Source organism: Larimichthys crocea, chromosome III, assembly GCF_000972845.2.
Source record: "Larimichthys crocea isolate SSNF chromosome III, L_crocea_2.0, whole genome shotgun sequence".
Classification (NCBI taxonomy): Eukaryota; Metazoa; Chordata; class Actinopteri; family Sciaenidae; genus Larimichthys; species Larimichthys crocea.
The window spans coordinates 9,730,325-9,747,621 of NC_040013.1; the positions used below are offsets into that span (position 1 = coordinate 9,730,325).

At 42.0% G+C, this 17,297-nt stretch overlaps 1 protein-coding gene across 6 annotated transcripts in view; it reads right to left on the bottom strand.

Moving 5' to 3' along the window:
• Nucleotides 1–17,297, bottom strand: part of LOC104924454 (signal-induced proliferation-associated 1-like protein 2) — an 81,893-nt gene that overhangs the window by 30,657 nt on the left and 33,939 nt on the right. For all 6 annotated transcript variants that reach the window (XM_027277690.1, XM_027277689.1, XM_027277691.1 and 3 more), the window contains exons 3-9: nucleotides 16,048–16,181; nucleotides 14,557–14,745; nucleotides 9,757–9,931; nucleotides 9,422–9,525; nucleotides 8,106–8,263; nucleotides 6,966–7,542; nucleotides 602–876 (exon numbers count right to left, since the gene is read on the bottom strand). In XM_027277690.1, the coding sequence (XP_027133491.1) occupies nucleotides 602–876; nucleotides 6,966–7,542; nucleotides 8,106–8,263; nucleotides 9,422–9,525; nucleotides 9,757–9,931; nucleotides 14,557–14,745; nucleotides 16,048–16,181 (1,612 nt within the window). The remainder of the gene's footprint in view (nucleotides 1–601; nucleotides 877–6,965; nucleotides 7,543–8,105; nucleotides 8,264–9,421; nucleotides 9,526–9,756; nucleotides 9,932–14,556; nucleotides 14,746–16,047; nucleotides 16,182–17,297) is intronic.

Below are 17,297 nucleotides of genomic sequence, written 5' to 3' on the forward strand. Positions count from 1 at the left end.
GGAGCAATGGATGCTCCCCATGGGTGTGTGTCCCTAAAAAGCCAAACACTCCCATCCTAATTGCTAAATAGAAGACTGGGCGAGGTTGGAAAAAAAGCAATCTGCAAATGTGAGCTGTCAGACAATGGCAGCGAGAGATGAGCCATTAATCAAAATGCTCCTCTCATTATCATTAGTGGGAAACGCTGACTGTCCGTGTCTGCGTGACTCTACAGCCCTGCTGGAGCTTTTCTCTTGCAACAAAGCCACATAAATACAAAGAGAGCCTCCTCTCCAGAGAAATCAACGGAGAACAACATCAACCCTTGTGCAACAAAAACAGTATGTAAGCATTTCTTTATGCTAATCATCTCAAAACATGAGAGCAAATGTCAAGCTAATTTACGCCAGCTGCATGGAAAAATGAGAGAAAGAAACTCCTCTTCTGTTACAACTTCATTCATTTTTGAGGAGCACCTGTTTCTCTGTCTCACTAACCGCAGCCACAATACAAAGACAATGGGAAGTCTGCACATGTTTTGAAAGCATCCTTTGTCTGCAGCATTGTTAGAAAGTGTCAGGTTCCAAGTAAAAATAAGAGAAAACAAACTCAAGGAGTTACCTTCGGGGGGTTCCGTCTTCATGAGGCTGGATTATAACCACTTTGACGCTGACGGATGTGCGCAGCAGGTCAATCATTTGCTCATGGGTGAGAGTAGCGACAGCCACCTTGCAGATCTCCACAAGCCGGCTGCCCTGCCTCAGTCCTGCCTTCCAGGCGAAGCCAAAGGGCTCCACATCGGCCACGATGCCCTCGAAGTTGACGTGGAAACCAAGCTGGCCGAGGCCGTTCCGTCGCAAAGTCATCTCTGATGTCTCGCAACCTCTGGTCGTGATCTGGAAACAGAATCGAAATCATTTTAACTTTAGAAACAATTGAGCAGAGAAAGTGCAGCACATGGAACAGACAGTGGACAGTGTGCAGTCACACTGAGAAAACAGAAACCAAGCATGAGATTAACAGTGAAAGACTGAACCTGAGTGATCTTAATATTACTTAATAAGAGCTCTCTAAGCTAGTACAGTATATTCCAACAGTAGCCATAAATAATGTACAATTTGCATATTTCTTAATAGATGTGTGGTGGTTTTATTACACAAGAAACTCTTGCAAGAATAAAACCATTAGAGCAGGAAAAAATGCTGTGTTTGTGCAGAGGTGCACAAGCATCTTTATTTGGTTAATTCAAAGAACCTCTCAAAATGGAGGTTAATAAGAGGGTACAATGCTGAGATAACTGATTTAGCCTCAGAGCTGTGCAGAGACAGCTAAAACACAAGTGCACTGCGTGCACAAATACACACTTGTCTCTGTGGACACTAACTACAGTAGCACTCTCAGTGGGGAATTAGGATCAAATTGGCTCGTGAGATGCAGCCTTGCCTAAAGAACCGAGTCTATTATCCAGAGTTAACTTCTGGAAAGGACGTTGGAGCACAACATTTATCAACACATTATCTGCATCAACTGGCAGCTGATGAACACACTGTGTTCACATGCAGAGTGGAAAAAAAAGATCCCTTCACCCCCTTTTCTCGCTATTCTCTGAGACTTCACCCACGGATGCTTCATGAACAGTCGCTGCTTGTCCACTTGGATAAAACTTAAAGTTGGTTCTTGTCCAAACATGTACTTGCATGCAAATTAAGTTGCTCACTTTGCCCAGTGGTAGTCTGTCCTAAGCTTCTTGCTTTAATGCAATTCGGGTTCAACTGAAGTTCAGGCGATGCTCTTGCATCAGCAGCAATATTTCAGTAAAACATGCAGCCACTGCACTGGGCTGAAGAAGATGACAAGCAACTGAAGCCCATCTATGTTCCCCTTGATGGCTGAGCTTATATAGAGTGTAGGTACACGCACACTAAGTTTTCTTTTGACACCACCGTAAAAAACAAAACAAAAAGAAAAAAAACATTCACTCACTGCATCCAATGAGCTTTAATCACCCATCAGATTAGTCTTGGTTCTGTTTTGGATGAGTGCCTCCATTTGCAGAGTGGCAGCTGGCTTCAGGGACACATTAACTCAGACTATGGCCTGTCAACACTCCACCAGATTCTCACACTGGCAGAAATCCTACCCCGCTGTGCGCGAGGGGACCCGAGACAACCATGATGGGCCTTAGAGAGACATGACTTTAAAACTTTATTAACTGAGGAAGAAACTCATCCTGTTAAGTGACATTGGTCTCAGTTTTGTTATAAATACTGGCTCAGAGATTTAGTTTTCAAAGGCAGAAAAAGTAGAGGAGCACTTTGATTAGATGACCCACAAACTAAACAATCACTCAGTCGCAAAGTCTGGAAGTAAATGGGCTGTATATGACGAAGACATTGGCTGTATGGGCCATGAATCAAACTGCCCTTTGTCAGAAATTCATTAAGCCTAAATAATGGCTTTCTAAATGCCTTCATCAAGGCCTCTTATTCAGTCCATCCTGAAAATTAATGTGCCCAGGTTCTCCCCCAAATGGCCCAAATCCATAATGGCTGAAACGACCAGGACACTCATTATCTCAAAGGAGGGATTTGTGGCCCGTTAAGTTATGGTGACATGAAGTATGGCAGCGTGAACGTGTGTGTAACCAAAGTGTTTCCCTACAGAGTCTTAATGACAGGCTCTAAGGACTAGTGACATAAAACCGCAACAGTGTCCTGAGGAAACAAACAGTATCAGCCTCAAATCTGTTGTCAAGTTGTGTTGCTGGCGTTGATCCTCAGTGAGAGGTCTGACAGTCAGAAGCAGCTTTGACACTGATGACACCGTCTGTAGTAGCATGTTTCACAGACATGACAAAACCTTTCCATCCCACTGAACTTCAAAGAACTGAAGCACAGACTGGTGAAATCTAGGGACACTCTTTTCTTTCGAGCTGTATTTTTGTGATTCTCTCAGGATCTAATATCTGAATCTAGGACAGAGGCTTCTAACATGATGAAGCACAATTTTACTTAAAGTGGCAAAAGTAGCCAGAGTAAGACAATAATGTCAACACTTACTCATAACTGCTGAGGAGTACTGATTAATCGATCAGTTGCCTGACAGGAAATAAATCAAAAATAATATGGCAATTATTTAAATATTTGAATTGTTGATTAAGCAACAATGCTTAAGATCGATTCAGATGTTTTTGAGATGCAAGTTGAATGTTTTTGGATTTCAGACACCTCCCTGTCTCCCTCTTCCACATTTGGACATTTTAAAGAATATAGATCATCAAACAGTTAAACTGATAATAAAAATGATTCAGAATTTATTGCGATCCCAAAACTGATAAATGTAACTAACGATTACTGACATTATTCTTGATAAATCAAATGTCCTTAAGATGTCAGAAAATGGTCAGAATAATTTACCACAGACAAACCACTGTGTGTTCAAAGTATTACATTTGAGAATTTTTTAATAACTTGTTGATTAGTTTTCTTTCAATTGACTAATCAATTAATCGTCTAATAATTTCAGCATTACTGTATAGTAATCCAATGCTGTAAAGACGGTGACAAGTGAAAGGAAACACCTGAGTGAGTGGAGAAACAGTGAATGCAATGCCATCAAGGGCACAAGGGGTCAGTATGAGGAGTATGAAAATGAATTATAAGCTATGGCCTTCACAGTGAACAGATTTCAAGCCAGTTGAACACCTATGAGAGATTTTAGACCGACATGTCAGGCAGCACTCTCCACCACCATCATTAAAACACCAAATTAGAGAATATATTTAGGAGTGGTGCTCCTCCTTCACAGACCTGTAGAATAAATGCCAAGGCACAAGCTGTTCTCGTTTGCTCATCATGACACAACATCTTGCGAGGACACTTGTATATGTTGGTTTTTCCTTTAATTTGTCAACTGTCTGTATGTAGGAAGCCGTTCTTATGTCATCATAGTTTTTCCATCATTTCATTTTGTTACCCAGCCTCTCATATCACTCAAATCTATAGCAGATGCAGTCATTTATTTTTATTTATAGTCCTGCTGATGTACAGTATATAATACAAGAAGAAACACACAAAATGTCAGAGATGTCTTGCATTTTGTTCAGGAAACAAGAAAAAAAAATTGACAGCATACATGGCACCCGAGCCAAGATGACTTGTCTCATAAAAGCCGAACACGCGGCCACCCAGCTCAGCAACACCCTGGAGAGCAGGACGTTATCACAAAGCTTTTAGTTGTGCTCCCACACTGGGCTCCTCTGTGTGTTACAGTGGGCAATCTGTTCACTCTGGTTCGCATTACATCACAGGTCTGGCAGCCTGTAAATCCTCGTAATGAAACATGATTCGAGTCAACCTCTGGGACATTACAGACACCTTTAAGACAAAGTATGCACGGTCAGCTCATACCCAAATGTGCCTGCTGCTGCTGCTCCACTGTCTGGTGCAAGTTACACAAATAGCCTCCCACTTATTAATACTTATTCTGAGCTTTTACTCGCAAAATACCCCTCACAAATCCCGTGGGTGAGTGGACAGTAAATGTGAGGATATTAGCATAGTGAATGAGGGAGTGAGGTGCTTTGGCTAATCACAAATGCTAATATATCCAACACTGTCCTTTCTTATGATGAGCTGAATAGATGCTGAATGACATCCGTGTCCGTTTGTGATTAATTATGGAAAACACCTTTCCAGGATCTTGTGCTTTTTGAGTTGGCTGTGATATGCAAAACCTTTGTGCTCATGTCCATGTTTACTTTTACTCATTTTAATGTATAATATTTTATTATCTCTGCCTCAGAAGACTGATTCTTGTTCATGCCTTTAGCAGGAAATGGATTGTTTCTCATGTTACTAGCTGAAAGATATGCTGGCTAGGGTCTGTTGAAAATTTCTAAACTTTTGATGAGATTGCCAGAGGGATAAAGGGAGTATGCAGCCCGGCAGGCAGAAATAAGGTCATGCACAGCTCAGGTTTGGATTTTGGGATTCAACCTCAATGTTATTTAAAGGAAACAAAGGGTTGCCTGATTAGAGGTTCAGTAAACAAACCATGGGAACCAGAATAGGAAAGGCAAGCCTATGCAGCAACACAAGGAACGGAAATAAGGATTCAAAGCTGAGGAACCAGGTGTTTTGACCTATTTTCTTCTGAACTTGAAAGGTACTTTAAACCCGTCTGACCCCAAAAATCACACAGTGTAACCAAGGCCACTGCGTTGTACAGATGGCCAAGGCAGAACTACAAAATGGGGATGAGAGAACTAGGACTAAGTGGGCAGCTCTCCATAGGAGTGAAGTAGTCTGAGGCCAAGTGTCCTCTATTCTTAGTCTTTCAGACCCAAAAAAATGCATCTGTGTTTCCTCTCCTCCCCTTCAAAACTGGGTTGGTGTCCTGTTTAAGCTGCCTCCTCCTGTACCTGCACCCAGACATCCGCAAAATCAAGAATGGGACACAATCACATCATCACTAATCTTTCGCTCCATTAAATGAACTGACTATCGCAGAGAGTGGCTTTTGATTTTTTTTAATGCTCTACCCAGATCAAAAGCAGGACATTGTGTACTTGTATGACCTAAACATTTGCCTGTACACCTCTGCTGACTCTCAGCCAAAGAAAGCGATCAACGGGAGGTCCTTAACACTCTCTGGACTATTGATTTTACTTTAGAAATTCACATTGAAGTGACACTCCTGTCTCTCTACAATCCAATCAGGACCAGGTAGATGGAGGAGGTAAAGTCAGTCAGTTAATTCTATAAGCCACATTCTTACAGTGTTGAGGAAAAAGTCAGTAAAAGGCACACAAGGAAGGAAAATACTGAAATCTCAGTGCAGAGTTGCAACACATGAGACATGACAGGAAAGATATAAGTTAAACAAGCAACTGTTCTGCTGACATAATGATGAAAATAAAATAACAAGGCTTGTGGTAAGTAGTAAAGCTACGATGGCAAGAGCAATATTTGCAGAATGCATTGTTTCACCACAGAGAGACCACAACTATCCCAAAGTAAAATGCTTCACTGCACCATTTAAAGTAAAGGCAGCCATTTTCCCTCATATGCCGTGCGGCCTATGTGTGAAACACTGTCATAATAGATTTACTGGTCAATTTTGATGACAGACTACCAGTCCATGTTTTATGGGAGTTAGTTATAGGTCACTTTTTAGACAAGATATACTGGTAGATATTGGGACTGACACTGCTACAACAAAGCTGCAACAGCAAGAAAAATGTGACAACTGTGGTCCAGACCTGCAAAATCCTGGAATGGGCCAACGCCTCTCACATATAAAAGAATGGAAGCTACCATAGTGGTGACCAGCAGGGCAAAGGGCCTGAAACGTTATGGTCCACCCACTGGGCCACCCAACAAAAATGTTTGACTGTAGGCCATATAAGAACTAAGAACTAAGAGCATCAAGCCAGCAATTGTGTTGCAGCAATGCAGAGCAAAGAGAAAGTGACTAACAGGGGAATTAGAACACAGCGTGCAGAGGGAGATACAGCTGATTCTCTGTTTTATATACATACAAATTGAAATTGTGATGGTCATTTTCGTTTTCCCTTTTCATTCCTGTGGCTGAACAGATGTAGACGTCATCAGTATTTGGCTCATTTTGACTCAGTGCATGTTCATGTATTAGTGCCAACCTGGGTTTGTCGACAGTGTGATGACTTAAATGTTTTTACTGTAATACTTAAAAAATTCAGCAGTTGCCAAACTAGGAGGAAACCTTAAATTAACCACAGAGAATCAAACAGAATGAATTGCTCCCTCTGTTAGGTGGATGTTGATTGAAACCGATTATATTTGTTCTCAGAAATCTTCTTCTATGATACGATTTGAGACTGATACTAAAGACATGTGCATAAAGTATGCTACAAAGGATTAGCAAGCCTCCTCCATCATGGTCTAATCCATCAGATATTAAGATCTCTAAAATGACAGAGATTATTACAGCTTAAGGATCTTACCTCTAGTCTTTGCACCATCTCCCTGATGTCTTCGCCGCAGTTGTCATGGGCAGACAGCATGATACACTCCCCGCGCTCATAGAAGATCTTAATGCTCATAATCCCTGAGGTCCATCCAATGACGTCACGACAAGAGCAGTTGAAGACCACATTTTTTGATTCTTCCTCAATGAGCACAATAAACTCATTGGAAATGCCGAGCAAGCAGTCCACGTCCATCGATTGGCCAAAGTCCCGGGCACAGACACTCCAGGTGATGGCTCCCACACTGAACAGATGTGCATCCTTCCTGGGTTTCATCTTCTCCTTCTTCTTGGCTCCGAGTGTGATGAAGCTGAATTTGACAGCATTGTCTATAGTAGCTGTGCTGACGAAGTTCTCAGCCAGATCCTTCAGATACTCCTGCCGCGTTCGAGTCGCCATAGCTCGGAACTTCTCTGACTTGTGTGCGGCATTTTCTCCATTGATGACCTTGGCAAGCAGGAAGTCCCTGAAAACTGCTGACTTTGGGAACGTTACGGACTTGGGAATTGGGGGGCCGAATGGGGGAACGTCCTTAGATCGTGACACAGCCACGCTGAAAAACAGAATGACAGCAATGATTTAAATGTAGTGGTGACAGTTAACAAGAAGTAAAGGAGTATTGAACTGTACCTATAATGAGCAGCCATTTGAAGAGTGTTCAAATTATACGGCTTTCAGGGAAATCATTTCTGTTGGGAAGACTGAGTGGAGCTCAGACTAATCAACACATGCTATGTTATTAACAAGAGGCGTCTTGACTTCAGAAACACTCAAGAAAATAGTTGTAAGTCATAATTTCAAGGTGTCTCTGAAGATAATAACTGTATCATCACTGAACAGATCAAAAGAGCCTTGTGATTCCTGCACATTACTATGAAGTCATGACAAAAACCACAGAAAGCACTCAGCAGGCTATTATTATTATTCTTTCAAATTAAGTGCTCTTAAAAGTTCATGCAGTGCCGCTTGGCGTGGAGATATTAATGCAAAGCATATCAAAAGATAAATAGAAATCTTCTAAATTGTCTTCAGGTTAGGTTGCTTCATATTCCATGGAAAGGAGTGAAATCGCTTTGGGGGAGCCTTGTAGGCACGGTGCATGCTTGTTCTATTTACCTGTAGCAGACGTTATCAGTGCAGGGGTTGTGGACTTTGACGATGACAAACACATGTTGGAAATGGGATCGGATGTGTTTTGGAGTAAAAGGAAGGGCCCCGGGCTCCTGGAATACTATAGTGACGATATCGTTGCCAATGTGCCTTTTCCTTAATAACTGTTTAAGAAAAGGGGAGAATGGGTCAAATACAAGAAGAAAAGGCATCATTAAAAAGAGTGAATATATTACATGAATTCAAGAGGACACAGATTTGAAGTCAAGAAACATTTCTATGTCAAGTAACCAACTGCACAGACATTTAATATAGAGAATAACACATACAGAGAACACAGTTTTCAGATTTATTTATTGACAGAGCTTCGTGTTTTGCTTTTGATTTTGTATTCGAAATCAAGATAAAAGAGCTTTTTGAAGGACTGTATTTCACTAACACAATTCAGGCTTTTTTGGGGTGGAGACATATTCTCCCAAACTCAATTTAGACTGCTTGTATTGTTGGATTGTGCCAAGAGTTAACCTTGTTCTCTGGCTGCTTTAAAGTAGCCAGTGAGGGTCAGCAAGAGCGGGAAACAAGCAGGATTAGAAGGTACTGGGGTGAATTGGAAAGGATGAAGGGATGAGTGGGACAAGCCTCGCTTCGGTCTGCTGGAAGATTACTGCCAGGGATTAAATTAAACTATTTCACTAGTTGAAATACACGAAATACAATTGGAGGAGGAGAAAGAAAAGAGAAAGAACCCCCCCACCTAAATCCTACCAATCAGACGCTTTAGATGCACATGGTAGATTAGGTCTCTGCACTGTTTCACTGTAGATCCTGCCTCTCACTCACTTACCACCTCCTTCAGTGTCTTTTCATGCAATATATCTGCAGTGCTGTACCCACAGGTTTTATTATGGGCTCAAAAAGTGCTTCCATACAAGGAATGCAGAGACTAATATAGTGAACTTCTCTTATCACGGCTTTATCGTGCCGTTGCTTGTCAGTCCACCACCACATCCACTTAATTCCACTTGTTAGTGCAGACAGAGAGGCCCATCTAATACCATGTCAGGTCCAGCCCCTGGGGATGCATTGATTAAAGTCCTACTACGGGGTACCGTTACCATGGCAATGTTCATGCTTTCAACTGATAGGTCATTACCGTGGCAAAATGAGCCTCTGGGGAAGATTGGAAAGAACTAGGATTGAAGATATCCTTAGAGGAAGCTGCTCAGGGACCACCATTACCACCATTAGAGACTCACCACAGCGTAAAGCAAACATGGTGGTCTGCTGGAAGGGGCAGAGTGTGAAGTGTTGAGTTTACTGACCTGCTGTCTGTTGTTGGGCGTGTAGGGGAGCATGGTGGACACGTGAAACATCAGCTCATAGTCCTTGTAGGTGGTGTAGAGAGAGTGTGTGCCTGTGGAGTCGGCTGGAACACAGGACAGGGCAGTCAAGGTCTCAGGCCTCATTACAAAAGGCCATTGAATTAGATAAGCTGATGATGTAATTGAACAGAGATTAAAGATATGTAGACCTAGAAAACATTACAGCCCCTAAAAAAAGCAATATGAAACAAAGCGGAGCGTCTGCACTCAGTTGGATTAAAAGTGTACGGGCTTGCACTTTGTGAATATTTAGTTTGATGTGTGTTTTATCTTACTCTTGTTATCCAGCTGGGCTCTGTACTTGGTGAAGCCTTTGAGGCGCACTCTCTGCCCAAGCAGATCCAAGAACTCTTCCAGCGCTGGCCCAGCACTCTCATTGTTGTACATCTCTTCTTCTGTGCTCTGGCCTGCCTTGCAGTAAAGCACTCCCACCTTGTGCTGGAAGCTTAGCTGCAATGAGGAACATACACAGACACTCAGTGTGTAAGTATCATTTCCTGTCGCTGATATGTATCGCACACCCCACTCATACATACAGTACATTATGCACTCAAAGTATGAGAGTGCCCACTTTCCATCACGTCACAGCTAATGTGAAGGTCTTCGTGAGTCTTCTAGGAGAGGGCTGAAATCCCCTTTTGTGAAGCCAGGCTGTGAACTCTCAGGAGCTCCGAGCAGAGCATAAATCAAGCCCAGATAATAGCTGCTACTTAAGAGCAGCTGTGGAGCAATGAGGGAGACATATCGCAGCATAGCTTTGGTCTACGGCAGAAAAATCTACAAGCTTCCAGCAATAGCATTTTAATGCTTTATAAAAAACATACCCTTAAGCAAAACTGTTGTTTGGTAAAGTCCTAACTGCAACAGCATTGATACCACCCCACTAATAATACTCTTAATTCAAAGTCACCTCGATAGAGGTAAATGTCTTGTCACAAAGAGCAGTATTTATAGACATAAATGAGGCAGCCAAATCTCACAAGCTTCCACTTGCAAGTATTATTATTATTCATAAATTACAGGTCTGATATGAACTTGTCTGACGAAGAGACAGGAAGAAATAAAACATCCAGAGTGATTCTTCTAGCACCGTGAGAGAGAGAGAGAGAGCTCTCTCTTGCAACATGAATCTTTCATGGTCCGTAGCTCTCTGATGCTGGCCAAAAAAAAGAAAGTGAAAGAGGGGGAAAATTTGATGAAAAAATAGCCTTGTGCCTTTGCCACCTGTTGCCCAATATTCACAGCTGAGGACAGGGTGATCTTGACCCGGGGGTAAATGTGTCAGTGCGGCAAGACGAAAAGGTTTCTTGGCCCGAGAGAGCCGACAAATGATCTATATGCTGAAACAAACTGCAATTGTCTTTTTGCTCCCGCTCGTTCCCGGTCTGCTCTTGACACTGTTGCCATGATGACTTCCTCTATCAACCAGTCTCTGCTCTGCACTAAAGCCTCTACGATGGAGGAAAGCTATTATACCATCAAGCCCAGTGGAAGTGGCATGATGTGCAATGCAATGATGTGGTCTTCTATTTTTTATCCTGCATTATATGGGCTCACTTAACCTCCTGCTCCTCTTAACAGATTGGCCGGTGGCAAGGACAATCACGTTGCCCTTTGGTGCGAAATTGCCGCTGCCTGGAAAGTGCAACCGTATGAGGGCATATAACATATATACAGATGAATACCGCTCCTGGGGTCAACTTCATTGCGTAACCGCCTTTGATGTGTCTTTTGATGGATGAAGGTAAGAGATAAAGCTATATCCCGTTTAACTGATCAGTAATTAGCATTTCCACTTGCTGAAAATCTGAGCATACATTGCCCCACCCCTTCCCTCATCCTCTCTTCAACAACAAAAAAAAATCTTACAAAAATACAAAGGATGGAAAGATACTTGAGTGGAGAGAGAAATGAGGACAACGTTCCCTTTGGGGATCTCTGAGACACACCTGAGGGATATAGCAGTGTCCTAACACAACACACACACACACACACACACACACACACACACACACACACCACTGTGACATCTGTCTGCACTGCAGTATCCCGATGCAGCAAAAAAAAAAAAAAAAATCAAAATATGGCTGCGAAAACCTGATTAAAATCATCATGCACCATTACACAGACATCTAATGCTGTTTTTGGGGCAGAAGTTCCACAGCAGCAATATCTAAAAAAGGGGAAAGTGGGATGCAGATGTGGGGGGGGGGAATGAAGGTGAAAAATTCTGGTCACTACATCATTTCACAAAGTTAATCCTCAAGTTTCAATGTCATGACAGGGGATTGATTTACATAAGGCAGAGGTGATTTTTGGCACTGCAATAACAGCCTCAGTAGGTGGTAGATTACGCTCTTGAACTTGTGGAACAAATCTCACTTAAGCCTGAATTGTACTTCAGAGTTGAGCTGTCGCTGTGGGCATCAGGAGTGATTTATGGCCCTGCAAAGGCTTTACCTGTTGACTGTTTTAAGAGTGCTGCAAAACTTGATTAGCAGAGTTGGCAATTGGGAAGCGTCATGGTTTTATCCTTTGGTCCCATGATGATACAGAGCGCTGCAGTGAATATTGTTTTCTAGGAAGTCATTTGTTCAGCATTACTTAGAGGGAAAGATTTGTTGCCTGTCTTCGACCTCTTTGATGTTATCTTTACTGTCAACAACCAGCTTTATGTGTAGTTACATTTTCCATGCAGATCCCTGCAGGCTAGCCTTTATCTTGTTAAGATCTGCAGTTTTATTATCACAAATTGTAAAATAAAGCTTGATTTTTAACCCTGGAAACGATGCAGCTGATGAACTCTTTCAATAAAACAATCATTTTTATTTCCCAGATTTTAGTCTTTAGATGGAAACAACAGATACACATTTTTTATTTTATTAGAAAAATGTCTCATTTGTGATTTCTATCACCTAAAATCACATCTCAAAAACTGTTCCCTGCCTAATGCTTTTCCCAGTCCATCTGCGCACAGTCAGATCACGGTGATCTACAATGTGATCTAAAATACATTCACATATGCCCTGTTCTCTTCTTACATCCAGGGCCATTACAGCCCAGTGTACAACACTGCTTTCAGGGATATTCTTTCTGCAGAGCTGATCATGAGGATTATGAAGGGTACCTTGCTCTAGGACACACTCACTCACCAGGCGTTCTTTCTGTTCACAGCAAAATGAAGCCTTTTCACACACACACACTCGAAACACAAAAACGGAGGACTAACATCTCCTTAACAGCGTGCATACAAACAGAACTTCCTCAAATAAAGCTTTCTACATGCGGTGGAAGAAAATTATGCACTCAAACAAACAAAAACAGGCCTGGCAGACCACTCTATTTCTGAGCTGCAGCTCTTCCTGTCCAATATTAGCTTCTTCGCATAAACACATTAGAAGGGCGGTGAAAGTCCAGCTTGGCTAAAACAAAGATTTTAACCAAGGCTATTAAACCTGGCTATTAAACATTTGCACGGCAAGCATAACATTGATGATTAAAACAGAGTGTACAAAAATACTGATGTCCAAATATAAAAACCTGGCCTCTGCTGGGTGTTTGGTTTGAGGTCTGTGAGGAGGAGCGCCAGTTGGAATAGCTTTAAGGCCCACTTAGCCTGCGCTCTCCTCTTCACAGAGTATTTTCTTAGATTACTTTATTGCTTTTCTTCCCCCTATGTGTCAGATCCGGTCTTATATCAAAGTCTGTATCTGCAGACAGTATCTCATACTGAAGGGAAGTTGTATGGCAGGTGAAAAATCAGCTTCTTGGGATCCTGCAGGAAGATCTCATATGAGCACTTACTTAAAAATGTACTTTGCAATAATTAGATACACAAAGTCTGTCATTATCTTAAGTGCATTTAACTTGCTTTAGAGAGGACACCACACTGCTCTTGTTTATGTGTGCAACACAATCTTAATATACAAGAGGGACATGGCTGACACTTTCTATTATAAGAGCCTTTCCCCTGTCAGTTGGAAGGATGGGTTCATGCTAATGAATGTAATTACACTAATAAGCAGCCAATTCTCTGATAGTAAGATAAACAATACAGCACTAGCTAATCCCCCCACGCTCCTTTCCAGCTTGCAGTTTTAATAGATGAGGAAATAAAGGCCTTAAGCTCACACAAAGAATCCATCTCTTGACACCTGTGAATATGGAGAGCCCATGTCACTAATAGCCATTTTATTCCAACAGAGATAATGCAAGATGACATCCACCGCCATCCAGGCAGAATACAAAATCACCTGCTCTCCGATAAGTAAGTTATCAAAAGTGAGTTACTTCAGTTTGTGCCTGAATGTCCTATCAGCAGAAAATGTGTGTCAAAGTAGTCGATGCTGGCTACACAGAGAGCGGGATCCATATTGATTCTATTTAAGTGTGATATTGGCTGTCTTATGCCTCCACCGGGGAGCTTGTGTTCATCTATAATAAGCAGTCCACATATAGGACAAAGGTTTGTGCTATTTGAAGTTAATCCCTCCCCTGTTTCCGTCTATAGCTCACGCAAATGTCAGAAACAGAGACAGATGTACCTTAAATAAAAAGAAAATCCATATCATAATATCAGTACAATCCATCATTCTCGAAATCCAAAACATCCTTCCTAATATGCAATATGGTGGTTTCAAAATAAAACAATAAATGTAAAATATGTGTGGGGGAAAGTCAGAAGGTAATAAAATCCAAAAATAAACATGATACATCTCATTTTATGTGCACAAAGTGTAACAACAAGGTTATGTGAAAAACTACTTCTTGTCCACAGGCAGAGATGTCCTGGAGTCTCAAACGGTAATCTGATAGTGATAAGGCTCTAGTAAGTCACTAAATCTAGACAAATATTGGCCCTGCACCACATAAAACAACAAATTAGGAATTTTAACCACACGGTTTCCGTAGGAAGAGCAAAATAGTTGCACTATTCCTTTAAGAACAATCATTCCCTATCAACAAAAGTCCCTGATTAAGGCACTCAACCACAGATTACTCCAGTGCTGCTTAATCATCATCAGCAGAGGTCTGTGGTGGCACTCAAAACATTAAGGACATCTCAATGTACTCACCCCCTGCTCGTCCAGCTTGAGTAGCTGCTCCGGGACCTTAGGGGAATTAAGGGCCAGCCTCAGACACTGGATATTCAGCTCCGGGATGACGTATTCCAGCACTTCTTTCAGTGGCAGGCCACGGGCTGTGCCGTGTCTCGCAGTGGATGGAATGGCATCCTCCAGGATGGCTCCACGAAGTGTGGTCAGCTGACAGGAAAGACAGATTTTTATTGCCATGTATCTTATAAGGTCTTGGTGTCCCTTTGTACAAAGCGTTAAGTCTTTGTGTGCACTGCTTCCATTTAGGTCAGTCCGCGACTATATGCATTTGGATCTCATTGCCCGCACTTTGCTTGTATCATTACATTTTATTTCAGAGTGTTGGAAATGAAAACCAGGCTTGCATGCTAGCAGCTGTGTCATAATATCCCTTTATGTTACACCATATTATTTAGAGCAGCGGCTCCATTACAGCTCTATTGGAAAACATTAGGAACTCACATTCTAAATAATTAAGATAGGTTAACTGAACACTAGATGTTAAGTGGTATTTTACTATTAAGATCATTAATGTGCCAGTAAACATTAACCCAACAGCTTTGGAACACCCACTCTATACTCCTGTGCTGTTGGTGAACCATCACAGACACATTTATGCCCATAAACTCACTTCCATCTGCACACCCCTGTGGACATGAATGTCATGGCAAGGCTGGCCGACAGAGAAGCTTTCTGAAAAGCAGATTACTTAACAGACTCTGAGAGGAAGGGAGAGAGAGAGTGGGGTGGAGAGAGGCAGAGAGAGCCGAGGCTAAATGATAGGAGTACATGCAAATAGACGCTCCAGTGGTTGGGGAGTTAAAACATTTTTTGCGTGCTACTTGCAGGGCTACCATGACCCAGATACATTGTTTCATCGTGGGAGTGGTGCTTTAAACCAAGAATGGCACTGGATATCAGTGACATTTCCCTGCCTGACACATCTGTTGCACCTGAATTATTCAGTGGATGAGACCACCCAGCATCAATCAAGAAGAGGGTTCTGTACCACCAGGGACTGCGCATCTCAGCTTGTGGATTAATCAGCTTGTGTGTACATATGTGTGCGCATGTGTTTGTGTGAGAGAGCGAGCGAGCCAGGGCGATCACACCGACTCTGATAGACTGAACCAGTGTGTGCATGAGTGACCATCTGAGTCACCGCTGGCACCGAATCACTGGACATATTAGGGGTGCTAGGAGCAGATTTGGTATTGGGAGAGCAGCAAGAAGCCTCCTCTTGTTTTCAGGGGTAGTGGAGCATTCCTGCACTCCTGTGCTGCTTGAATGAACCGTTAGTTGTGTGACCTTAACATGTCATGCTGAGTGCAATATACGTAAAAATATCCTTTAAAAGCATGTTCTGGCTCATAGTCAGTTCTTTAATAAAATAATAGAAATCACGCACGTTTTTCCAAGAATAATTCTACTCAGATTTAAGGCAACAAGCAGAGCGTGTATTATATTTACCTGACTGGTTCTGAAGGTGACTCGATAGTTGAACTGCATTCCATCTTTCTCCTTCCCATCGTCAAGCCTCTCCCTGCGGACGCTCACTGCCACAGGTCCAAGATGGTCATCCACCCCGAAATAGTTCTGATGCTCTGGAGGATGAGAAAGAAAGATCAGACTTAAACACATTCAGCATCACATTAAGCGCTCCGAGCTGACATCAAACTGACTGAAGTTGTAAAAATTGTTGCGTCTAGACAGATTTTTGAGAATGAGAATCTATGATCTTGTTCATGTCTTCATCAAATCACAGCTTTTGCCTCAACAGAATATTTATGCTATTGAGTCCATATATTTATTTATCCATGTAAAAATTCTGTGTGGGTTATGTGAGCTGTGACACCGATTACAGAAAGAAGCCAGGGTCCAATTTTAATTCACTCAGGATTAGAACCTGGCTTGTAGGGGCAGCCCTGGGAATTAAAAAGTAAATAAATAAATATAAATACAGCCCAGACAAGTTTGACCTGCTCCAACCCATCGCTGACCCAAATACACATAACATCATGCTTCTCACGACAGCAAATGTAGAACTATGTGTTATTACAGGCATATTTTTATTAAGCATGATTTAGTATTAAAATATAGAATCTTCTGCGTTTGTAATTCTGAAGCGATGGATTTATGATCCCACCACAAGTGTAACTTAATGCAGACCCTCAGAAGTATCAGAGAACATCACCAACAGGGAATTTTTGTATCTAGACTTAAACCACTACAGACAGTCTGCTCCTGCTTCTGAAGCAAACCTCGGCTTTATATAACACACAGGATACATTTCTGCTTTTCTTTCTATGACATATTGCTTTCATTTTATAATTGACTGTGCAGGGTGGAAGAATATTTGTGGAGACATAAGCAATGTGAACTTTCCTGGCTACATCTAACCCAGGACAAGCGGTTACGTGGTATGCGCCTTAAACCCTAGGCCACCGGGATGTCCCCTCTGGCCGGGCTCAGTGGAACAGCTGCTGGTCAAAACCAAAAAAAAGACACTTAGATCATTTAGAAACGAGGATTTTAGTGGCAGGGCCTGTGAATGTGCAGCTGGTCAGTACGTCCATCGGCTGAACAATTCAATCAAGAATAATGAATGTAAATGTTTACAGGAAATGTTTCCACTTTGATCTATAATTCGTTATCTCAAATACTGATGCTGAGATGTTCAGGACATTTCCTGTGGACATTCATAACAATCAAACAAAGTC